Source organism: Neodiprion lecontei, chromosome 1 (assembly GCF_021901455.1).
Source record: "Neodiprion lecontei isolate iyNeoLeco1 chromosome 1, iyNeoLeco1.1, whole genome shotgun sequence".
NCBI classification, from domain to species: domain Eukaryota; kingdom Metazoa; phylum Arthropoda; class Insecta; order Hymenoptera; family Diprionidae; genus Neodiprion; species Neodiprion lecontei.
In genome coordinates this window covers 32,550,089-32,572,879 of record NC_060260.1, presented here as the reverse complement: position 1 = coordinate 32,572,879, position 22,791 = coordinate 32,550,089, and the positions used below count along the sequence as shown (strand labels likewise).

The window sequence follows — 22,791 nt, the reverse complement described above, 5'->3', positions numbered from 1 at the left end:
CTGAACGTTGCTATAACTAGTTAGAACGGAACAATCATGTAAGAGTCAAGAACATTAAAATCTTACCTACGACATGCCTACGACTAAACCGGAAGTTTTACAAACTTGAAGATTCCTGGTATTTCGGAACATTCAATTTCGTTCCTTCAATTTTTGACTAAAGATATTCGAAACTGCTAGCCTTATGGACTGCTGAAGGGCGAGGGGGAACGTTACAATATTCTGCTACGCCGACTTGATCTTGCATTAGGATCCCGCGGATTGGGATGAGACGAGTCAGTTGTTAAGTGCAGGGTAGTGGAATTACACCCAAACCTGCCCAGTAGAGCTGGCAAATTACTATCAAAAATAACGCAGGGCTAGCTGGCAGTCTCCAACAGTGTCCATCGTTTCACAAATTGTTACCGAGAAGTTGTTATAATGTTTACAAATATTGTTTTTGCATTGGCAGATTAATTGGAATTGTCTATGGCATAGCAATTTTCGAATTGCGGTTTGCATTGCAGACTGTAGCAAACAAGTGTGCTTTGATTTCCACAGATACACCAAAGGTTAATGAGAAATTTGAGAGAAAATCAAAAAATTCAATAAATATCTACCTCCCGCTGATTTTAACTAATTTCTCGAGAAGTTTCTTCCCTTAAATGCCGATACACGCATGCAAACACGGTCGTGCAATTGACGATGCACTTGAACTCGGAAGTGGATGCGTTTACACCAATGATTCAGACGTGTTCTCAAATCAAATTTAATCAGACTTCAATGCTCGAACAGCTCCAAACAACCTGGACTGGGTAGACGGATCTTATTGTTAAATGTGTTTTTGAAGCGAAAGAAATGCTGCACGAAGTTTTATTGTCTCTTTGGGGTTGCACGACTAATGTCGTACAAATTATAGACACTGATGTAAGAACTGCATCGTTTATGGAGTTGACAGTTGTCAAGATATAACCTCCAAAATCTGACAAACTATGTTTACAGTTTTTAGAAACCGAAAAGCTTCTACACCCTGGAGAGCAAGCTTTGATTAAAAAAATTCTAGGCATTGCGGAGGAATGTAATGCAGTGAGAAATTTTATAAATGCCCATACGTCTGTTATTGGTGCTCCGAATGACGCAACTGGTACAATATATTACCAAATAACATTCACATTAAAAGTAAACTAGCAAGATTTGTTCATGCAAAATATCTGAATTACACACTATCAACATTTCTTCAAGAATTTTCACTAACCCACAATTGACAAATTTAAAACATCTTCGACTATATCAAGGTTAATGCTTTATAACTGTCTGATTGCAATACGATTGACATGATGCTATTTTGCTTACACAGGAAATTTGAAATGGGGCCTTTATCTGCAGGCCTTATGTGACGGTATGGAACAAGCAATACAGCCGTTTCGCGAAGATGTTATCGAATTGGAAAAAATCGTGCTGAATGACGCGTACACGCCATTGACCTTCATACTATCACGAATACAAAAATATCTCTGTTTATTCTCAGTTCTGAATTCCATAATAAGTGAGGTACACATATCTCTGAATTGTTGACTCATATTTGCGTTTTGTTTTAGTTAAAACAAAAATTGGTCGGAATTATATACTTTAAAATCACTTGTTATCAATCAGGAATATAGATGAAAGGTCAAAGTAAAGAAACATTATGTGTGATACATGTACTGTTTTAGATTCGAACCCAAAAAGTTCATGGCTGTAAAGTATTACAATACTTGCATCAACACATGCACACTGGGGTACCTGAAGTGCGGCAGGCTTTAGAAAAGTATGTGAGCTCAAAGATTCTTCTATTTTTATAAAATTAAAAATGACTCATATTATCGATCAATTTGATATACTTTCAGGATGATGTATTGCTGTCATGTCGTGTTTTATAAACAACTATCCAGTTGGCTCTTATACGGAATTCTGGAAGATGTTCATAACGAATTTTTTATTCAAAGAGCATCTAAACCACAGGATAGTTTGGTTCTAGCTAAGAGTAAAGACAGTTCTGGTATAGCAGATGAAAAATCATCAAAAAATTTATGTGCAGACATGTGGGATTACGAAATAAAAATCCATGTACTGCCATCTTATATAAGGCCATCATTAGCGCTTAAAATATTGACCATTGGTCAAACTATTATCATGTTTGGAAATGATCCCAGACAAAAGAAAGGTATACTTTTAGTGTTATTGTGCTTGAATCACTAAACCTATCATCCACTGCAACAGATGTGTATTAAACTGATTTGTTTTTACATACAATTCTATTAAAAATATTTGGAGTTTTCTAAATTTTCGAAATAGATGAAATAGAGAAATTTTTTCTAAAACGAATTAACACTTTAATTTCCAGATCTGAGTATATTCACAAAGGCTGAAAACTCAATATGGGGTGCAAAAGAGTACGAGCATTTTCACGAGTTACAAAATTTGAAAAATAAAAGAACTTTTGATATAATTGAATTTGAAAGAACTGTTGATGAACTCAAACAGTGTGTCACTGAACACTTATGGAGAGTTGCGGTTGAAGAAGCACAGCTTATGCATCAAATTAAACTGATAAAAGACTTTTTTTTACTCGGTCGTGGTGAATTGTTCCTTGAATTTATTAGATTAGCAGGTCACATATTAAATAAAAAACCGACTAGTCATACCACCAGGGATATAAATTTATCATTCCAAATAGCTGCACGGAAAATGCTCCTACATGATGAGAGCACAACGGAAAGTTTTGACTTTCTTGTTCCTGTCCCAGAGATTGAAAATGAAGTTGGTGAAGATCCAGAAGATGGTGAATTTTCAAGAAGAGAACGCGAAGACCCCATTGGTAAATAAACCATTCCCATTAATATTGCTGAATCATGACTAATGTCAACATTTTGCATGAATTGACCATGAAATTTTTAATTGCAGACACAAGAGGATGGGGACTGATTCAGCTTCAGTACAAAGTAGTCTGGCCATTACATTTGTTGTTCAGTCCAATGGCGTTGTGCGATTACAATACATTATTTCGATTTTTGTTGAGAGTAAAAAAAACACAAATTAATTTACAAAATCTATGGTCCGAACATATGCGAACAAAAAATGTGTAAGTTCATTTATTTATTGTTAGTAGTGAGAATGAATTGACCGACCACACCAGTATTTACTTCATGTCGCGAAAAAATTAAACACATATTGGCATTACTTCAAAAGTAGGAATTTCGAATCTCTTGTAAATACGTAACTAACTTTTAATGTATTTCCAAACAGTGATATTGGAGTGATGCAGTTGAGAAACAACTTGATGTTTGTTATCAACAACTTACAGTATTATTTACAAGTAGATGTACTAGAAAGTCAGTACACAATTATGGAAAATACTATGAAAAATACGCGCAACTTTGAGGAGATTCAAAAAGGACATTCTGTATTTCTAGCCAACATTATGTCACAAACTTTTCTGTTCCAAGGTTCCAGTGATAAAGTCAACCCAGTAAGTTTCTTTCCAAATTATTCACTTCTTTTCGAGTTACATATTTTAAATATCACAGTACATTTCGATGTAGCACATATGTTTGCAACTAATCAGCATCAGTTAAACTAGGATCAGATATATTTATACTCTTGTACAAACAACTAAATTTTTTAGGTCAACAAGTTGATAAAAATATTGTTACGGCTGTGCGACGATTTCATACTGCAAGCACCCATGTGGGAATTGGGTAATTTACTAGTAACTGAAAAAGAAGAACTCAAAGCATTAGCCGACACTTTAAATAGTCTTATGGATTGGCTAACAAAAACTTTGAACAAAGTACGGGCGCAACCAGCAGGGACACATTTGGCACAGCTATTACTGCGACTTGATTTCAATAGATGGTTCAGTGGAAAATCTTGAATAGTTTCAGCAAACTTGTTCATATTGAACAAAAATGATGACCAAAATTTTTTTATATAATGCACAAGGCAAGTTGGTTAATTGTTTTGAGTTACCACGATTTGCTCTGCACAGGTATTTACTAATAGCAAAGCATGCATAGTAATAATTTCGAGTACGTCGAGTTACTCAAGTGTGAAATTACTGAACTCAGCTGCAAGTTGTATTGTAAATTATTTTGCATGGTACAGAAACATGAAGTGAATCTTATTTTGTTTTGTAAGCAAATGGCATGACATTAATTAGAGTAAGTACGATTACGGTATTGTTAGTGGGTAAGCAATGCTTGATTCTCTAACATATTGTTGAATATATCTTGAATAATACTCAGTCTTTTCCTAATCACTTATTTACTTCATTGTTAGTTATGAGAATGAATTTACCTATTATATCAGTATTTATTAAACTCTCCAAAATTAAATACATATCGGCAATACTTTCACAGCTTACGGATGAAATTCGAAAACAGATGTATTATATCTAAACTATAAATTAATAAAAACGTTATTTCTTGATAAAATTTTCAACGTAATGACTCATTTCTAATTTTAACATTGTAAAATTTCAAAATACACTATACTAAAGAATTCATTAATACCCTGGTAGAAGTACTCTGTTGAGATCCTCGATGTAAAATACGTACTTGAAGCTACAATAATAATAGTATTTTCGAGCTCACATTCGGAATGGTATGTGTGTTATTATGCAGGCTGAACTTTTCACAGTTAAACTTACATTGTATCACTTTTGTCTTACAATGAACACAGAATTCCTTTTTTTTTTCCTGTAATATGTTCAATGAAGAGACAGCTCATAAGAGAATTAACGTACATCAGGAAAGGTTACTTATTAGCACTCCTTTATGAGTGCTCCTTTCTTCATTAATCACTCTCATCTTCATAGTCATTATCATCGTAACAATGATTAGCAGAATATTCCCTGTAACTCATTTGTATAGTATTTATAACTGCTGCGTTGCTAGCCAGTTCTTCTGGTATTAAATTATCACTGTTCTTAAGACTAGCATCAGCTCCAGCTTCCAGCAACATCTCTACAACTTCTAAATGTCCATGGTTTGCTGCTGCATGTAATGGTGTATCTCCCATTTTATTCTGGAATAGACCAATTCACTATTTATTTCTATAATCTTTTGATACATATTTTCATTATTCTAAGTCTTATACCTGTGCATCGACTGCAGGATTAGGCAGACTCAAGAGCTCTTTAACACAATCGATATGGCCTGCTCTAGAGGCCCAATATAATGGAACATTTCCGGCAGAGTCTAAGCCAGTACCTGAGACTCCACCTTTCAAGCATTCTCTTAAGAATGATATATTGCCACGTCTTGCAGCTTCATGGAGTGGTAACTCGACTTCTTGTGTTTGTTCTTCAACTGGGAGTAATTAAATACAAATTTAATATATCATACAATGACAAAGTCTTATATTGTTCAACATAATCAAAATACTATACAAACCATAATTGGCTGGTATTAGCCCTTCGCGATTATTACACTTGGCCTTCCACCAATTTGGATCCGTGTCTTGGTCGTAGACATAGAGTACCTCATCTTCTTCAAATGACAGCTCATCTGGCTGCAAAGTAAGGAAAAACTTACCAAGTTGTAAAGGTAAAAAAAATAGTAACAAATTTAGGTTATTACTACTTACACGTAGCGCAGTATATTTGTACAGTGCTCTGACGACTTTCACCTTGCCTTAAAAGAGGGAAGAGATTAATTGTAACAAATAAATGACCATGAATATCTACAAATAAAATAAAAATATCAAAACACTTATATTATTTAGTTAGTAATTATTATTCGGGTTGTGTACTCAAATTTTTGAAAATTTTTAGACTCAAAGGATTATGTATATGACACATCAACCGGATGACAGTAATGTCCCATGCGATTTTAAGGTTAGAAACAGCGAAAAGACGCGATTTTTAAACTATTCTTGCTATATTTTGGAAAAGCGACTAGTTTACTTCTATTTTCGTACGTAGTTACGTAATTGAAATGTAATTTACCCGGTTTTGGAGCAGGTTTAGGTGGAAAAGGTGGTTTAACAGGCGAACTCACTTTGGTGGCCATTGTTTTACACTCATCAATCGTAATAATTATAACAATATTTTTAATCAGGTTTCGCGGGGTTCGCGGTCAGACAACTACCACACCCAACTCAATCCACCAAACATAGTTGACTCCAGAGAAGACAAAGCACAAACCCATTTTAATAAATCCATTAATATTTTTTATTTATTTACAAATATAAATATAGGTACGCAAGAAATTCAACATCTCTGAATACAAGCAGGGTATCACTGCAAGTTCTCATGGACCATTAACGACCTGATAATATTGGGAATAAATAACGTTCAGAATGTGTATTATTTCTTCTTTGAAATTTTCATAAAAAGCACCATATCTGGAAACAACAATAAGTAGGTATCAGAAACAGAAGTACTACATATTTATCAGAAGCACGGACCATCGTGTACTTACTGAAAAATACGACAAGTACAAACGCAACCATTACCCATACCCAGCACCTCCAATTCGATTTTGTATGTTCTTCTAATTTAACAGATTCCTTTTTCAACTTATCTGTGTTGATGTCTGTCAATTTCTCCGATTTGTCTAAAGAGGCGATATCGTTTTTGATTACAGTCCTGGCAGTGAGAGCATGCTCTTTCATGTTACCAATCATTGAAAGCATATTCTCAGCTATTTTCTCTTGTATGTTGCGGTTGTACTTTAAAATTGCATCTAAGTTCTCATCGTGAGCATTGGTATTGGAGAACCTTTGCCTCAGACCATCATCAGACAATCCTAGAAAAATGAAGGACCAACATGAAAATGATTATGTCCTTAGAAGCAGATATACACATTCCTCAAATTGTTTCCATTTGACAAAATGAATGGAAAATGGTAGTTTCGTACCTTTATCATTATTAAACAACTCATCTCGTAGTTGCTTGGTATATTTAGCAGTTGTTTTTTGATGTATTTGTGTTGCAATATTGGGCCGCACTGTATCTATACTAGATACCGGAGTCTTGGACAACATTTGAACTGCGGCTACCCTTTCCACGGGGTTTGATAATTTTGCAGTACCAACAACACCTTTCAAAAATTCAACTCGCCTATTATATTCAGTAATAGTGTCTTTAGATGGCTTGCTGTAAAGGTAATAATGGTATGCTTTAAAACACCATTGCATCATATTTTCATTATATGTAATAATTGCTTTTTAGAAACATTTATGTAAGTACTTTCATTTACTGAGTTATTCAGTTTCTAATTTTGTTGATAGTAAGTTGGATAATTACTTTGGCATTGTTTGCAGTTCATTTACTAAATCATCGAGTGCCAGTATGAACTGAAACAAACAAACCTGTGTTAATTAAACAGAATGTTGAAAAATGGCGAAAAATAGGTAGACACCTGTTCCAGATACCTTTTCAAGTCTCCAGTCGGTTTGCTGATCATCTTTAGCCATAAATTCACAACGTGTTAAAAGTCTTCTAACATTTATTTCTAACCTGGACATGGGAATCATTTTACTACTTTTAACCAACTAGAGATCTTTTTCGTTTATTCGGATAGAATGTTGTCCGGGAAATTTCTAGGGTTATAGTACTTAAATATGTGTATGTGCGAGAAAAAGTTTCAAATTGGTATTTCGCACGTTGTTTTCAGTTCGCGTGTCCCAGCGTATGTAAAATAATATCGAATAGAGTTTCATTACTATTGTCATTACATTAAAAATGTGATAAACAATCGTATTGACATAACCCGCATTGGGTGACAAGTCAGTCCGTTCGAATTTGTCGCATAAGCGTTTTGCGTAAGGAATTCGTACTGTTTCTGATTACGCCTTTGTAAGTGAGGCGTGCGCCGTGTACGAGTTTCTAATTTGAATTTTGTACTATAGATTTTGATATAATAACGTATTTGAAAAGCGTATTCTGATATCGTTCATTGGTGATTCGGAAGTGATTCATTCGGCAAAAGAAACCGTGGCGCGTCGTGTGGTCACGTGGCACCGGTCGACCAATACCTAAGAGCTTTAGAAAAGCGGATCGATAAATAGTCTCATCCTGTTTTGAGTAATATATTACTTTATATCAGTTAATATCCACTGTATGGTATATTCTGAAACAACAAAAAGATAAATCCAATATTTTTCAACTGATTTGTAAATCTGACTCGGATTTGTTTCTGTTTGCATAAATGTGCGGGACAAGGCACCGGCTGTAGTGGATTCTGGGTAGGCGCAGGAAGTGCCGGGGAGGGACGCCGCTCTATTCCAACTTTCCCGGCTCGTTTCGGGCCGCCATTTTTTACTCCGGGTAGCGCGTGGATTTCGTGTCGTTTAGTATCGCGTTATTTTACGGAAATACTGACTTGGTGAGTAGAATAGTTCCACAGCAATATTCCTTAGTCACAAAGCTACAGATTGCCGCTTAACTTGTACGTAAATTTATAACGGAAACAGTGGTTTCTTGAAGAAACAGGGATACTGGTAGTATTCTCCGTTCTGACCACGCCATTGTGTAGGTACGCTCCGCATCGCGCAATCTTTCGATACCAAGATCTTCTACATTTCGTAGGTTCTCAAAGGGGCCAAAATGCCGGGTTTTAGTAGTGTGGGCACGTTCAAAATCTTCATCGGTAATTTAGCCGACAAAACAGCAAACGGCGACATCAAGCCTCTCTTCGAAAAGTACGGCAAGGTCGTGGAGTGCGATGTTGTCAAGAACTATGGATTCGTCGTGAGTATGCCGCTTGGCGTCTTCAATCAATAATTCAATTGCTGGGTACTAAGAATGATCTGAACTGATGCAATCTTATGGCGTCTCATTTTCAGTGTTCATTCTGTCTATCGAAATTTCCGTTTTACATGTAACATGGGCTCTGAAATTATTTCCCTTAATAAGCTGCTGGAAATATAGTTTTAAATTCCGTCATAGCTAGTTGCCAATTTTAGAATTGTTTAGTCAGATAGTACGGTATAAAACGTTTCGCAAATTCGTCGACCTTATAAAAACTGTCATCATCTTGTGACTGCTGCTTTTTCTTTTAAATTTCCTCACTATATTTCGAAATACATGAGGACGAAGGTGGTAACATTACTGTAATAATGCATGTTCAGAAAAATCATTACTTTGCACCTGTAAGAATGTCTAAAATTTAGTAAACCATGATAAATAAAATATACCTACATTTTGCAACGCGAACTCTTTAATTAATACGATTTTTTCAATGATTTTTCGTCATGTTAACATTACTAAATTCAGCGTCGTATAAATATCGCATTTTTTTTGTCTATATGCTGTTCCAGTTCATATACCATGTTGATTTGGTTGCTTGAGTCAAGATTAAGCTTGTACTGAGATACTCGATTACTTGTATTCAGGGAATTGTATTTTTTTTTTTTTTTAAATCAAGTTTTGCACCTCAACCTAATTAAACTATTTCTTGTTAATAACTAATTTGAACATATAACTAATTAAGTATAGTAGTGGAGATGAGATTATCGTATGTTGATAATTGAGTCCCAGTGTATTAAAAATACCTTGGGTGAACATGTTGCAAAGAGACAATGTAATAGTTTTAAACTGGTGAATGGGCCTCATTTGTTATGGAAATTTTTTAGCACATGGAAAATGAAGAAGCTGGTAGAAATGCAATTCAGAATTTAAACGGACATATTGTACATGGCCAGCCGATAAAATGTGAGGCTGCCAAGAGCCGAAAAGGGCCAAACACTCCAACAACAAAGATCTTTGTTGGCAACCTCACGGATAATACAAAAGCACCTCAAGTACGCGAGTTGTTTGCCAAGTTTGGAACGGTTGTTGAATGTGACATTGTGCGAAACTATGGATTCGTTCATTTGGAAGCAACTGGTGATATTAATGACGCTATTAAGGAGCTTAATGGACAAATGGTAGATGGCCAGCCCATGAAGGTTCAGATTTCTACTAGCAGAGTACGGCAAAGGCCGGGTATGGGTGACCCTGAGCAGTGCTATCGCTGTGGACGTGGAGGCCATTGGTCCAAAGAATGTCCTAAAGGTGGTATGGGAGGTGGACCAGATAGAAACGGCTTTAGAGACCGAATGTTTGGCCGTGATCCTTACCCACCACCTCCTCCACCACCCTTCCTCCGTGACAGACTTATGGGAGGCGGCCGCTTTGGTGTAAGTAGATTGGTTGTTTAGTTTTTGTGGAAATGACAAATATTTGAACAAATTATTATACAGGGTTTTCAATGAAGGTACTTTTTTAACTACTTGTACTTTCAACATACTCAAAATTGTCTCAAAAAGGCAATTTTTGTTTCTGAGGACCTGCTGATTTCAAATGTCTTGTGGCTACCTCAATTCTGATTCATGATCTAAGCTAAAATCAAAAAATGAATTTTTCTTAATATTATTTTTTGATTCTTTTACTTAATAGGACTATGAAAGTTACTACGACAGGCGTGGATTTGATGACTCAAGAGATCTCTATGAGAGGAGATTTTCAGGCATGGGAGGCCCTCGTGAAATGGGTAGCTCGATGCGTGGGCGCGATTTTCCGATGCCTCCACTTCCTCCTAGACGAGACCCTATGCCACCAATGCCTCCCATAGGTATGGCGTCTATGCGAGACAGCGGATTCTCTCGTGGCAATGACTATGGCATGTTCAGCCGACGATCACCTCCACCAAGTGGGAACAACGGCCGGTTCAGGTGAGTAGAGCCTGCCCGCCACATGTCATCCCGTCCAACTTAACATTGTGAACGTTCAAGACTGGATTTACAACTCATGTGAATTGCCAATTGGAACAATCTTTCATCTGCTTAGATTTGTCTTACATCATGAGTATTACAAGGCAGATTTCAGTTTAAGGCTGATCTGTACTTGATGTACAGTGTAATATGAGTTTTGTTATTGCTGATGCAATGACTTCATTTTTAACTCGGACTTAATGTGTCTTATGTTAGTAGGATTATCTTGTGTAGTGTTAAGTTGCAAACCATTTAAACTTCAGACTATTAACATTTTGAAATATTTCATCCTGTTAATCTTAATAGATGAAACTACTCTGAAACGAGACTATTTAACAATGTTCAATAGTACTGTTGATTTGCAAAACGCATGGGCTGTATATAACAGTGGGCAATAATACTCTGGTTCAGTTGTGAACTGCAATTTGCAATCCTATGGGCTGTAAATCCAGCCTAACGCTGCCTACTATATGTGAGTGGCTCAATTCTGTATATCTTATTACAAATAGATTTTTTTTACCTCTGCAACAGTATTCAATGCTTTTGTTAAATTGCACTCATAATAATGACTGTATTTTATATTTCAATAAACTGACGGAATTTTGCATAAGTTGCATTTGGTTTCTGTAGTCTTAGATATAGTATCATCTATTACTGTAACTATTGTATATTACTTGTAATTTAATCTTGACTCACTGAAAACTGACAATCGCGATTTACTTAGTTTGAAGTATTATATTTTGACATTTTAGGCGATGCGTAGCTTATACAGTACATTGCAAAATAATAGCCATTGTATAAAGTATGTATTTCTATCAAACATTGTTGCAGAATATTTTATGATTTTATTTATTTTTTTTTCCCTAGTAAATCAATATCATATGTGCTTACAAATAAATAGCTCAGTGCAATACACGTTTTATTGAAGCATGGAAACAAGTAAACTTTGTGTTTCTTGAATGTAACGGAATATGAGGTGATCTTCAAAATCAAAAAGATATACATTAATCTCGAGTCACAAAATATGGCACGGTAGGCTGCGTTACGGATGCAAAAAGTTTACCAGGCATCAAGATTTAAAGTACAGTTTCATTTTAGCTTAAACCTTGCAGTATTCAGCTATAGATTTTCTTTATGATCTTTCAAGAATAAATGATAATACACTAATCTGTGGTGAAATATTCATTAATTTTTCTAATATAGTAATATGTTCTTGTAACCAATATTTAGGTACAATTAATATTTTGGTGAAGTTACACAAGTTAATTAAAATTAAAGCTGTCGTGTATATATCAAAATACACGAAATTATTCACAAAGTTAAGATCTGGACAGGGGAGAAACTAGTAATATCTGAGCGACAGCAGAGTCCATGATTTGTTATATCGCTGTTGTAGTAGAGGCATATACGAGGACTTCAGCCGAGATTCATTTGACGATCGTAGGTAAGTAAACGTACCACTGGGACCCACCAGCCTAATCCTTTGTAACAAAAATCAATTCCTTGTTATCCTTTTCTGTATATTGATTATTCTGAATCGTGATTTCAAGGAATACGTTTTCCACCGGTCAAATGAACATAACGTATTTTTAATAGGACATGTATTATAAATCGAAAAGTCTGTGCGATCAAATTTGGAAGACGAGTCACTAATTAATTTCACCTTCGTTTTAACTCTTAGACAAACGATTATTGAACATACATCAGTTTTTCGAATAGAGAATTTGAAGGTTGCATAAAATCGGTTCTTGATGAGGGAATTGATAACATGTGCCGTACTTTAGTTGAGAATTGAATTTTTTCTTTTTTTTTTTTCACACAAGTACATAGTTATTTCTATTTGCTCTTTTCCCAACCGTATGTATGATTCGGTTAGAAGCATTTTTATTCACAGAACATGTATCTACCTAGGTTTAGGAATGACGTCCACAGGGTAGTTTTTTGGAACTTCCGGTATTGTAAAAATTAATCTAACTAGTCAATCATTCCCTTTAATTTGTTCAGCGATTGTAAACAGTTAGAATTACCATCGGTCTGACCTGTTTCAAAAATTGGAATATATTTTCCTTTAGTTCCAACTATGTTTTTCTAATACACTATTTTCAATTATATTAATTATATAAATGTCATAATTCCGGATGTGTTACGCGAATTTGGATGTGAGACATGATTACAGAACAAGCGTCAAATTATTTTCTTAAATGAATCATCATTACAACAATTTTACTTGCCAGTTGAAATTTCTATTAGCATAAACGTAAATTGTATTTGGTAATAAGCAACACTACTGATTTCTCACCAATAGAAATAATTGAAAGATACCAAAATATGAAACTGAACATATAACTATTGCTATTGTATCACTTTTCTGTTTTTGTCACAAGTATTCACAAAATTTATGAGACTTGATGTGCTAATTTTGGCGATTTGCTTTTAAACGATATTTACAATATCAGCATAATTTATTCAGCACCATGTTGACTTGTGTCAACACTATCATTTTCTATCTATTTGCATATTTCTAATATTATAGAGATTTTCTCGTGATTTTGGGTTGTATCCAGCGTAATATACTTAATCGATGAACCTACATGAATTTCGATTCAGGATTTCCAATGTTAAGATGAGTAGGTAATGCGGAATTACCACTTTTCCCTTTTGCAAGACACGTTCGCCGTCGTATAGAGATCTCTTTAATGAAAACAACCTATCAAAACTCGAACATTCTATTATCGTATCGCAACAACCGGACGTTCCAACTGACGATGAAATTTTGGTTACCAGACCGGGAATACGAGGACCATCGCCGTCGCGCCGGTTCGCACCATACTAAAGCGTCGTGTCGGGATCGGATCGGAACGGTCGGTCTGTCTGTCGGTCTGTCGCTAGCAGGAAGCCCCGGGACCGAGAAACTCTTGGCCGTCAGTCTGCACGCGCGAAGATCTACCGCCCGCTCTGTCTGTGCTTGTGCTGCTCGCAGTACGCTTAAAAGAATCCCTGAGTTTGATAATTTTCTCCTTTTCCCCGTCATACCAGTAAATTGCTGAACAAATACTGAATATCTACTTTGCCGATTCCTAGCTATTATTTGTAGTCACTGTATTGAAGAGTGATTCAAAGTCCGGACCCCAGTAAATGTTTCTGCTGATTTTTAGTTTTGTTTTGTCCTATAAAATGTGTAGATACTCTTACCGCAATTACGCAGAGTTTCGTTTTGGTGTAATCTAAGCATTTTCAGTGTACAAAATTGGTAAGATATTATCAATGCAATGCAATGCATAGTTCTATCCGATTGCGATAAGCATGTTTAATTTAGGAGCAAGTTTAAAGCAACTTTTCCACAATCATGTCAATCCGTCGGGTCCATGAAATTAAGTTCTACTCAGGGCAATTAATCACTATTTATTTATCATAATTTCTTGACTATTTTGTAAAGGTTTAACGGAACCCGGACAAATTGAATTAACCTCCATTGACTTGAAATCAACTAGTAAATCTTCCTCACTCCGTAGTCCCGGATTTTTTTAATCACCCTGTATCTTAAGGATGAGGAAGAATAATATAAAATTCAATCACCTAGTTCTATAGGTACAACATACAATATTTCTGTATAGTTAAACACTGAATCAGCTGACCGTTTAAATACTATAGCATAGTAACGTAAAACATTTTATTAAGCTAGGATATATTGACTTAAAATTACCCGAGTTAAGAATAACAGATCCACTCGTTTAGTTTGTATCTCTATCACTTGAAGCATACCCGTTGGTTGTAAGTTTCTCTTGGTAATATTCGTGTTTTGAATAATTATAATAATAATAATAATAATATTTGCTGAAAATAATATAATACACTGTATTTGTGGAGTTCAAAATAACGCAGCGTGTCTTATTTAATTTTTTTTATCTTCCATATCTCGAACCCTGTGAGTTTCAACTACAAGCATGTTAATAGTAAACCGGCCGCGCTCCGCTGGCTTCCTGCGTCGCTCGCGTTGTACCGCGCTCGTTCGCGATCCGCGCAGCGCGATTCCCGTCTACTTTTCTATTTCAGCCTCCAATCACACAACATTCCTAATCCAATATCCATTTTCTTATCTACAGTCACACAATAAGATCCAAGCGTCACGTTCTGTTGTCGTGCTTGGTTTTTTTTTTTTTTTTTTTTTTTTTGTGTGTGAAATTAAAGCCTATCCGAAAATGAACGTAGAACAGAAACACATATATTAGGTATACACCAATGGGTTTATACTACTTAAAATATTTTCAATGGGCCAATTATCACTGTGATTTTGCACTCTTGACTCTTGTTTCTAAGCACATTCTAAATCTCAACACCAGTCCACATGTTTGAATATTTGACAGGCACAGAGCACATGTTTGACTAATCAGGAATGTGTAAAATACATATCCTTCTCTGCAGGACGATATTTGATATAGCCAATGAAGTTCCATGTAAATTACGCCCTAATAGATGTGTTCGTGTTCTAATATTGTAATACTGTACAAATCCTCTCTTCAGTGTGAATATGTCTTGTCTTAGATGATCAAATAAAGGAGCTTTTACCTATAAAACAAAAGTGGTTTGTTTGAAACCTTTTCACATATAAATTTACGTATTATTATTTCAGAAACATGGTTGCACTTCCAGAACTAAGTTACGACCAAGGCAAGCATCATTTTAGTTTTTACCTAATCTAAAGACATACGAGCTTGATGCTCATTTCATTTTTTAATTACAACCGTGACACAATTGCAAATTATTCTTATAAAAATCCACACAGTACCTTCAGTTTGTTCAGAGATCGGAGAATCACGAATGGCATTTCTTTAATTCCCGAACGCAAGTCGTGCTATTTGTAATATCGCTCAAAGGCTCAACTTTTTTCTTATCAGCTTTACTCAATTCTTTCACTTTCCTAATAGGTAAAAATTATTTCTGCTGCTCGTTTATTTAGGATAGACTAAAAAAATGACTAGTTTTGAGAAATTCGCAGTCATCCAGAATCATTGTATGAAAAATCTATAACGTAGCTAAATTAGACGAACTGTTTATCGACTGGTTATTAATCAATGGAAACTCACAGATGAATTACATATCATGGCCTGTGACAATATAAGAGATAGTTATATGAAGTTTCAAAATGAATTCTTGAATAACAATTGACATTTAAGATGGTGGAGGTGCAATCAAATGGTTACTATCTGATTAGAGTGTTTCGTGAACAAACTTTTTTATAAAAATTTATTGAATATATTCTATTCAACTGTCCACACAGGTCACTTGTTTAATTCTTGTATTTTCTGACTTGTGGATATTTACAATGCGCGTAAACATTCTTCGACACAGGAATGATTCATAATTTTATTAGTACATTTCTTTTTTTTTTTTTACAAGCATAGTCAAACAAGTAATCTGCTTGACTTGTTTTCAAATAATAGTGTTCAATTATATTCACATGCAATGAATTTCTAATAGAAACTTTAAATGGTTTATAATTGACATGAATTGCCTTAGTTATTTCAGGCATTTGCATGGATAAATCAACCAAATAATATTATTCATAGTAATTGGGAAGTTTGACCCATTTACGAAAATTTCCATACGAAATACTTTGGTCAGACTAGGTCTAGAAATGGTTCCTTGAAAATATTAAAATTAACTTTACTTAATATGGATTCCAGAGTCTAAACTTGAAGGCTCAAAGGTTGCGGCTGGCAAATGGGTTTAGGTGGTAGATCTATCTCCACTTTGCCTCGCATGGGTGCCAAACCACGTTCCGTCACACGAACACAACCGATCACTTCAAGTTTCGTAAGAAATGGCAGCGATCTCAGTGATAGTAACCCTGCATCGGTGATCCTTAAGCATCTCCTCAGACAAAATTCTTGTATGGTTTTGCAGTACAGTGCTGCTGCATAAAGTGTTTGGTCCGAGATGGTCAAGTTCTCGAACGAAATATGTGACAATCTGCATTGAAATGTGAAAGTATGAGCAGTAGCCTTTCAAAAATTTCTATATTATTTTAGGCTGGCAGTTTTTCACACAATTATATCAGTCATTTTTAAACCTCGACATGGACTAAAATTGGTAATGCCTCTATGTATGAGTGCCTGTGTATGTACATATATGTGACACATTCACGCAGGCTCATACTACCTGTGAAATTTCCAAGTTATAAAAAAAATTCTGACTCGATGATGTTATTTCAAATCTTTCCAATGAATTTTTTTATTATTGAACATTATATCTACTTGCAATGATGTATATTTACTCAATCAAATGCTGAAATCAATTTTTTTTTGTTAAAGTCGTAAATTCGTGCAAGTCCTTTTCTTCGAAAAACACGTCCTTGCTTCTTGTGCATATTAGCAGCACCTAAGGGTGCTACTTACAAAATTCAAGTGAGTAGGTCGGTACTAAAAGCTTTCAATTATTTTCTGTATGTTTCAAATATATGTATACTTATGTGATTTACTAATATGCTGAATGAATAAAATTGTAATATTTTTTAATAGCATCGTAACACGTCGTCGAAACATTGATATTTGTTTTAATTGTTACAATGTATTGAATCAGTAAAGTTTCAACGATATTAGACACATGTGTTATGGTTCTGTCAACAGTATTAAAAGTTCAAATATTTCATAAATGTTGAACTTTAAATGTAACGCAGTATGGTATTAAGAAAGGTCAGATTTCATATGCATAAGTAGGTCTAATTACGTTTGTAAGTAGCCTTATTTTTAAGAATGCTGGAAATTATTGCAATAAATTTTTACTATTTTCGTACACGAAATGTGTTTTTTTTTACGACACTACAACTTGTGAAACAAGAGACTCCAATCTGCCTCAACAGTTACTTTGGATTTCTGAAATTTCGGTTTCAGATTGAAAAATCATTTAGGGGATTAAATTATTCATAGTAATTGAAGCTCTGAGAATATATTCATTTTGAAAACTATTTTTAAAGTTTGATTACAAATACTATTGCGAATATAAAAAAACCAATGTTTGTTGATTTCTCACCTTCCAGAGTTTTGGCAAAGAGAAATTACTGCTTGATCTGATACTTGATAACAGTCTGCCAATATCACCTTTTGCAATTTAGTGCATTGTGCTAAGTTCAATAAGAACCGTTCAGTAACCCATGTGCAATTCTGTAGTTTTATTGAAGTGAGATTCTCACACTTTGAAATATCAATGGAACCGTGATGCATGTAGTCATTGTTACAACTGCTCAGATCTAACACTGCCAAGTTATGATGCTTGTGTAACAATAACATGAGTTGAATACTGTCAAGCCAGTTGTTCTTTTTTAGATTAACGTATTTCAAGTTGTTACAAGATTGCACCAATACCTTGTGTGAAAAAGAAAAAAAATTATACATGAGAAACTGCCAGAATAACTTGCCAAAAATTGTTTTCAGTGGATAACAGGTCTCAAGAAACAGATCAATGGTTGAATTGTATATTTGGAAGCAATGCAAAAAATAGATCAGATGAGTCCACATATGTATTTTTTTAGTATGTTGATCAATGATCAAACTAAGTAGTCCAGCGCCTCTCTTTGATGACATGACTAGAAAGAGAACCTAGTCCATCCATAGTTGAACCAACGTGTTCTATAGATGATTAATCATTAATATTCTATGTGTTTGAATGATCAATTGTCGAAAGAAGAAATACTATGTGTAAAAGCGTACTCCAAAAGCAGCAGGTCCAATACAAACATAGTCAGAAAGATCCAACGATTGCCACGGAATGAAATATTTGTCAACAAGAAGACAAAGTTCTTTTGAAACGCATCGCAAGCGAAACAAATCCTGTAAGTTCAAGTGGCAAAAAATATGTGCATAGACCACATCCATCCAAGGTAAGTCCACCAAATGTACCATAATAGTATTTTTTGGATGTTGAATGCTGACACAGCAGACAGTACCGAATAATGATATATTTTACAACTGTGAGTAAACACGCTCAGCAACCAATATTAGTGTATTGCTATATAATTTTACATAATCTGTAAGGAGAAAAAAAAAATTAGTGCGAACATATTCACGCTGCACATTTACGTCAAAGTGATACTTTCACAGTGCTTATCAGCTCTTACGTAAAGTCGTACATGTACATACATGAATTGTGTACGATTAGCGAATACTTTACGTATTTTACTTGGGTTCAGAGTCAACAAAAGTATGTCTTCACATTTCGTTACGTTTACCGCAGGCTATATTTGTAGGGGAAAATGTAAAACTATGAACTTTGCGATAAAACAGGAGTTATGAGGTCGCACAAGTCGCGAAATATCAATTCTGACGAACTATCTTTGCGTTGCCAACTAATGAGTGAAACGTTGTGTCGAATTCTCGCTTCCGCAGTACGCGTGCAATCTCGTAGATTCAACGTAATTACGTTACCACGGTCCACGTTGCCTGCAGAAAGTACTCTGCCGTTTTGGAAGAATAATATCGTTAAAATTTGGTTCAAATGGCGGAAGAACTAAAGTACGGGTGGTTTCATCTTATTAGTAATTACGTATAAATTTCTGAATGTATTTCGAAACATGTAATCGCATCGAAAATACCTAATGTGTAAACTTGCATTCTCGGTTTTATAGGTTAGGTTTTACGAGTTTTAAAGTAAATGAACGCGAGTATCGTGTAAACCAATGTATTAATTTATATATATGTATTTGATTCAGTGAGGGTCTTCTACTGGGCATGGGCAACCCCCTCCTCGACATATCTGCCACCGTAGATGAAGACTTTTTAAAAAAGTACGAGCTAAAGGCAAATGATGCCATCCTGGCTGAAAAAAAACACAAAACTTTGTATGATGAGTTAATAGAGCAGTATAAAGCCGACTTTATAGCTGGAGGCTCAACACAAAACTCTATGCGAGTAGCTCAAGTAATTATTCTTATTAAATTTATATAAGGAATTGTAGTAGATATTTTGTACAATTTAAAATGTTAGATTTATACATGTATTAGATTCGCGCATCATAGTTATCAAATTTTTTCAATCGATTGATTCTCGATAGATGCGTATCCAAAAAATTTGTAAATGAATGCTTAAACAGATTAGTATCTATTAACTTCCAATGAACTGAACAAAATTCAAATCACCATTTCCCTGGGTACTGTTAATTTTTCAAATACTACAAGGCACGGTTTGAAAGTGAAACTTGATCAACTTTATCTCTTTCCAAACCGACGAATAATTTAAAAATTGATCTAGTATAGACATGTTACTTACAGATAAATCTACTAATTTTTGTAATGTATATTTGAAATAGTGGTTTCTTGAGAGACCAAATATCGCGACATTTATGGGATGCGTTGGCAATGACAAGTACGCACAAATTTTAAAAGATAAAGCACGCTCGGATGGGATTAATGTACATTATCAATATACAGACGAAGAGCCAACAGGTACATGCGCAGTACTCATCACCGGCAAGGAGCGATCTTTATGTGCAAATTTAGCTGCAGCAAATTGTTTCTCTGTATCACATATTCAAGTACCTGAAAATAGAGAATTATTAGAAAAGGCAGCTTTTATTTATATTTCGGTGAGTTAGTTTTGGAAATTTCAATAAAATTCGATTTGATTCTCAATTACACAGGTCTGCAAAAAAACTTTTCAGCTACATGGGATATCTTTCATAAATATTATGTTTTCATGTTTGCTGAATCTAAAAATGAGTTTCATTTCCCTCTATCATGTGTATTCTTGCAAACTATTAGTTGTTTGCATAAAAAAAACATCACAATAATGAAAAGACCTCCATTTCATTACAATAAACTAAACAATATCTTTTATGAAATTAAAGAAACAATTTCTTTATGAAATGTATTTAATATCCCGTATTCATTCTTTTTACTAATGAAACTTTTTCTTTGATACACCTTCAGACATGTTTTCACTTTCCATTTTCTGTTTGTATTTATTCTTGAGTTTCACTCCAATACATATTAAATGGAAGCAAGAAATGAGTTTTGCATAAGATTTTTAGAATCAAGAATAGGATACCAGACCTCGAAGTAAACGGGAGTTTTACTTTAAATGAACCTACAAACACGAGTGCAAGAAAAAATCTGAGGTGATGGAACTTTTTGAGTATTTTTCCCGGTTTCAGTGAGTGAAAATCTATAAGAAACAGCATAAAAAACTTGCGCGGTTTTTTAGTTGGAGACCTGTGTTATTGGTAGTAACACATAGTTATTGTTGTTTCTATAGAACAGCATGTGACTTCTGTATGTTTATTTATTCCAGGGGTTCTTTTTGACCGTTAGTCCAGAAACTATACAAGAGGTTGCTCGTCATGCTCTTGATAAGGGCAAAACTTTCCTTATGAATTTGAGCGCACCGTTTTTGTGCGAGTTTTTTAAAACACCCATGAGAGCTGCTTTACCGTATGTAGATATATTGTTTGGCAATGAAACTGAAGCAGAAACTTTTGCTACTGTGAACGAATTAGGAACAAAGGATATAAAAGAAATCGCATTGGAAATTTCGAAGATGGAAAAAGTTAACAACAAGAGAAAACGCATCGTTATCTTTACACAAGGCCATGGCCCTGTTATTTTAGCCAAGGACAATACAATAACCGAGTTCTCTGTTGACCAAATACCTGAAGAAAAGGTTGTGGACACTAATGGAGCTGGAGACGCCTTTGTTGGAGGTAAAAATCGCCTCTTAAAAGCCATCCATAAATTGTGTAATGTCATTTCTCAGACTCAATATTTTACATGTTTCTGACTTCTTCGTTCTCTCAGTTTAGCATGTGCTTTCTGTGAGACGTTCCGACTTGTGTTCAATTTTTTTTTATTACTTGTAGTTTACATTATTTGTAAAAAAACATTTCTACATTCCATAGAAGGCGTGTCTCACGCGGAATTCCTCGTATAATATAAGAATAAATTTATGGTCACTATATTATACTGCCAAAGTTGAGTCAAAATCAAGTTTTACAACGAGATTTAAATTATTTACCCTTCGCAATGGAAATATTCACGAAATTTATGAATATCTTTTTACAGAAGATCGTTTGCAACTTTTGTAATATCTATAAATGATTGCACATGTGACTGAAATTAGAATTACTTACAAAACACTCCAATGCCTGTTATTGTAATTACAGAAATATGAATTTACACTTGTTGTTTAGGATTTTTGGCACAGTTCATCCAGGGCCGCAGTTTAGAAACTTCTATCAAATGTGGAATATGGGCAGCATCGCAAATTATACAGAGATCTGGATGTACTTATGAAGGCAAGCCTGATTTTGCGATATAATAAATTATAATTTTGTAGTTAAATATTACGTTTAATACAAATTATAATGTACTTAAATAAAAACTACTGATCACGGCAGTATAATCAATTATAGTTATTGTTAGCGAAAAAAAGTGAAATAGCATGTTTTCACAGAACGGTATTTTTACGGTCTATATTTTGTGAAATCAAATTTATAGCACTGTAGCATTAGTTATTTATTTTTTCGAGTTAAAGTGCGACCGCAACACGGCGTAATAGGGTACTTAATTTTATTTGCGAATGAACGATCTCTTAATTTCGTAGAATATTTCGAAAGGCAGTTTTTAGTACACACATCTATCATTGCTTGGATGTCCCGTTCACGATCGAATATTTTTCCATGTATAGTTCCGATGCAGTATTAATTCTGTAAGCATGTTTTTGCGTTGACTCACTGAGTCACGCAACAAGAAATCGAGGATTCGTGTGACAGAAGATTGTACCTTTTCCTAACACATCTCAGACATTGACATATTTTTAAATTGGCTTCTTAATATTTATATTATGTGCGTATACGGCTTAGATCATATAGATAGATGGATAGGTGTATATAATATATATATATTGATTCACCTTTCATTTGTTGTGTGCTTAGGAACTTTTGTATAATATATTATTAACCAAAAATTTGCCGATATATAATGTTGCCTGTTTATCGTCCTGTCCTCGACTACACATAAGAGAGTATTTTTCTTTTGTAATACAGGTATTTTGACGCCGTCGTCAAATATAATCAGTGAACTCGTATGAA

At 34.6% G+C, this 22,791-nt stretch overlaps 6 protein-coding genes across 13 annotated transcripts; 3 read left to right on the top strand and 3 right to left on the bottom strand.

Moving 5' to 3' along the window:
• The first annotated feature begins 131 nt into the window (after positions 1-131).
• LOC107218735 (gamma-tubulin complex component 4) lies at positions 132-4,487 on the top strand. The gene is made up of 9 exons (XM_015656718.2): positions 132-906; positions 982-1,123; positions 1,337-1,530; positions 1,692-1,786; positions 1,866-2,182; positions 2,363-2,836; positions 2,923-3,100; positions 3,265-3,487; positions 3,644-4,487. The coding sequence occupies exons 1-9, from the start codon at positions 838-840 to the stop codon at positions 3,890-3,892; spliced, it is 1,941 nt and encodes a 646-aa protein (XP_015512204.1). The 5' UTR covers positions 132-837; the 3' UTR covers positions 3,893-4,487.
• Positions 4,488-4,625: 138 nt separating this feature from the next.
• On the bottom strand, positions 4,626-6,151 carry LOC107218529 (osteoclast-stimulating factor 1). The gene is made up of 5 exons (XM_015656435.2): positions 5,966-6,151; positions 5,605-5,651; positions 5,412-5,529; positions 5,116-5,327; positions 4,626-5,043 (listed from the first exon to the last, which is right to left on the bottom strand). The coding sequence occupies exons 1-5, from the start codon at positions 6,027-6,029 to the stop codon at positions 4,813-4,815; spliced, it is 672 nt and encodes a 223-aa protein (XP_015511921.1). The 5' UTR covers positions 6,030-6,151; the 3' UTR covers positions 4,626-4,812.
• Positions 6,152-6,178: 27 nt separating this feature from the next.
• On the bottom strand, positions 6,179-7,960 carry LOC107218521 (vesicle transport protein USE1). 2 transcript variants are annotated; one of them, XM_015656423.2, is made up of 5 exons: positions 7,396-7,957; positions 7,268-7,317; positions 6,879-7,117; positions 6,441-6,767; positions 6,179-6,363 (listed from the first exon to the last, which is right to left on the bottom strand). In XM_015656423.2, the coding sequence occupies exons 1-5, from the start codon at positions 7,495-7,497 to the stop codon at positions 6,326-6,328; spliced, it is 756 nt and encodes a 251-aa protein (XP_015511909.1). In that variant the 5' UTR covers positions 7,498-7,957; the 3' UTR covers positions 6,179-6,325. The 2 variants fall into 2 exon arrangements, with proteins under 2 accessions (XP_015511909.1, XP_046585787.1); XM_046729831.1 differs by having other exon boundaries at positions 6,179-6,767; positions 7,396-7,960.
• Positions 7,961-8,192: 232 nt separating this feature from the next.
• On the top strand, positions 8,193-17,510 carry LOC107218546 (RNA-binding protein lark). 3 transcript variants are annotated; one of them, XM_015656456.2, is made up of 7 exons: positions 8,193-8,348; positions 8,552-8,713; positions 9,598-10,143; positions 10,403-10,677; positions 12,113-12,160; positions 15,347-15,384; positions 16,401-17,510. In XM_015656456.2, the coding sequence occupies exons 2-7, from the start codon at positions 8,570-8,572 to the stop codon at positions 16,445-16,447; spliced, it is 1,098 nt and encodes a 365-aa protein (XP_015511942.1). In that variant the 5' UTR covers positions 8,193-8,348; positions 8,552-8,569; the 3' UTR covers positions 16,448-17,510. The 3 variants fall into 3 exon arrangements, with proteins under 3 accessions (XP_015511942.1, XP_015511959.1, XP_015511950.1); XM_015656473.2 differs by lacking the exon at positions 15,347-15,384; XM_015656464.2 differs by lacking the exons at positions 15,347-15,384; positions 16,401-17,510 and adding an exon at positions 13,501-14,593.
• LOC124292619 (F-box/LRR-repeat protein 15) lies at positions 16,404-18,970 on the bottom strand. 2 transcript variants are annotated; one of them, XM_046729830.1, is made up of 4 exons: positions 18,852-18,970; positions 18,423-18,739; positions 17,746-18,077; positions 16,404-16,686 (listed from the first exon to the last, which is right to left on the bottom strand). In XM_046729830.1, exons 2-4 carry the CDS (start codon positions 18,612-18,614, stop codon positions 16,404-16,406), a joined length of 807 nt encoding a protein of 268 aa, XP_046585786.1. In that variant the 5' UTR covers positions 18,615-18,739; positions 18,852-18,970. The 2 variants fall into 2 exon arrangements, with proteins under 2 accessions (XP_046585786.1, XP_046585784.1); XM_046729828.1 differs by lacking the exon at positions 18,852-18,970 and having other exon boundaries at positions 17,746-18,341; positions 18,423-18,543.
• LOC107218725 (adenosine kinase 2) lies at positions 18,488-22,103 on the top strand. 4 transcript variants are annotated; one of them, XM_046729826.1, is made up of 5 exons: positions 18,488-18,592; positions 19,421-19,628; positions 20,017-20,292; positions 20,997-21,405; positions 21,892-22,103. In XM_046729826.1, exons 1-5 carry the CDS (start codon positions 18,567-18,569, stop codon positions 22,017-22,019), a joined length of 1,047 nt encoding a protein of 348 aa, XP_046585782.1. In that variant the 5' UTR covers positions 18,488-18,566; the 3' UTR covers positions 22,020-22,103. The 4 variants fall into 4 exon arrangements, with proteins under 4 accessions (XP_046585782.1, XP_046585781.1, XP_015512193.1 ...); XM_046729825.1 differs by lacking the exon at positions 18,488-18,592 and adding an exon at positions 18,827-18,912; XM_015656707.2 differs by lacking the exon at positions 18,488-18,592 and adding an exon at positions 19,082-19,223.
• Positions 22,104-22,791: the final 688 nt, after the last annotated feature.

What these genes read in the sequence shown, in the direction of transcription:
- LOC107218735 (XM_015656718.2), top strand. Translation starts at nt 838, where the DNA reads ATGCTGCACGAAGTTTTATTGTCTCTTTGGGGTTGCACGACTAATGTC. An exon ending in TACAAATTATAGACACTGAT is followed by an intron (nt 907 to 981) that starts GTAAGAACTGCA and finishes CTATGTTTACAG; the next exon opens with TTTTTAGAAACCGAAAAGCT. An exon ending in CCAGTGATAAAGTCAACCCA is followed by an intron (nt 3,488 to 3,643) that starts GTAAGTTTCTTT and finishes TAAATTTTTTAG; the next exon opens with GTCAACAAGTTGATAAAAAT.
- LOC107218529 (XM_015656435.2), bottom strand. Translation starts at nt 6,029, where the DNA reads ATGGCCACCAAAGTGAGTTCGCCTGTTAAACCACCTTTTCCACCTAAA. An exon ending in GCTAATACCAGCCAATTATG is followed by an intron (nt 5,328 to 5,411) that starts GTTTGTATAGTA and finishes AATTACTCCCAG; the next exon opens with TTGAAGAACAAACACAAGAA. An exon ending in ATCCTGCAGTCGATGCACAG is followed by an intron (nt 5,044 to 5,115) that starts GTATAAGACTTA and finishes GGTCTATTCCAG; the next exon opens with AATAAAATGGGAGATACACC.
- LOC107218521 (XM_046729831.1), bottom strand. Translation starts at nt 7,497, where the DNA reads ATGATTCCCATGTCCAGGTTAGAAATAAATGTTAGAAGACTTTTAACA. An exon ending in GAACTGCAAACAATGCCAAA is followed by an intron (nt 7,118 to 7,267) that starts GTAATTATCCAA and finishes TTACCTTTACAG; the next exon opens with CAAGCCATCTAAAGACACTA. An exon ending in GTTGTTTAATAATGATAAAG is followed by an intron (nt 6,768 to 6,878) that starts GTACGAAACTAC and finishes TCATTTTTCTAG; the next exon opens with GATTGTCTGATGATGGTCTG.
- LOC107218546 (XM_015656456.2), top strand. Translation starts at nt 8,570, where the DNA reads ATGCCGGGTTTTAGTAGTGTGGGCACGTTCAAAATCTTCATCGGTAAT. An exon ending in GGGAACAACGGCCGGTTCAG is followed by an intron (nt 10,678 to 12,112) that starts GTGAGTAGAGCC and finishes TCGCTGTTGTAG; the next exon opens with TAGAGGCATATACGAGGACT. An exon ending in GATTCATTTGACGATCGTAG is followed by an intron (nt 12,161 to 15,346) that starts GTAAGTAAACGT and finishes TTATTATTTCAG; the next exon opens with AAACATGGTTGCACTTCCAG.
- LOC124292619 (XM_046729828.1), bottom strand. Translation starts at nt 18,296, where the DNA reads ATGTCATCAAAGAGAGGCGCTGGACTACTTAGTTTGATCATTGATCAA. An exon ending in CTTTGCCAAAACTCTGGAAG is followed by an intron (nt 16,687 to 17,745) that starts GTGAGAAATCAA and finishes ATTTCAATGCAG; the next exon opens with ATTGTCACATATTTCGTTCG.
- LOC107218725 (XM_046729825.1), top strand. Translation starts at nt 18,842, where the DNA reads ATGTACATACATGAATTGTGTACGATTAGCGAATACTTTACGTATTTT. An exon ending in CAGCTTTTATTTATATTTCG is followed by an intron (nt 20,293 to 20,996) that starts GTGAGTTAGTTT and finishes TATTTATTCCAG; the next exon opens with GGGTTCTTTTTGACCGTTAG. An exon ending in TGGAGACGCCTTTGTTGGAG is followed by an intron (nt 21,406 to 21,891) that starts GTAAAAATCGCC and finishes CTTGTTGTTTAG; the next exon opens with GATTTTTGGCACAGTTCATC.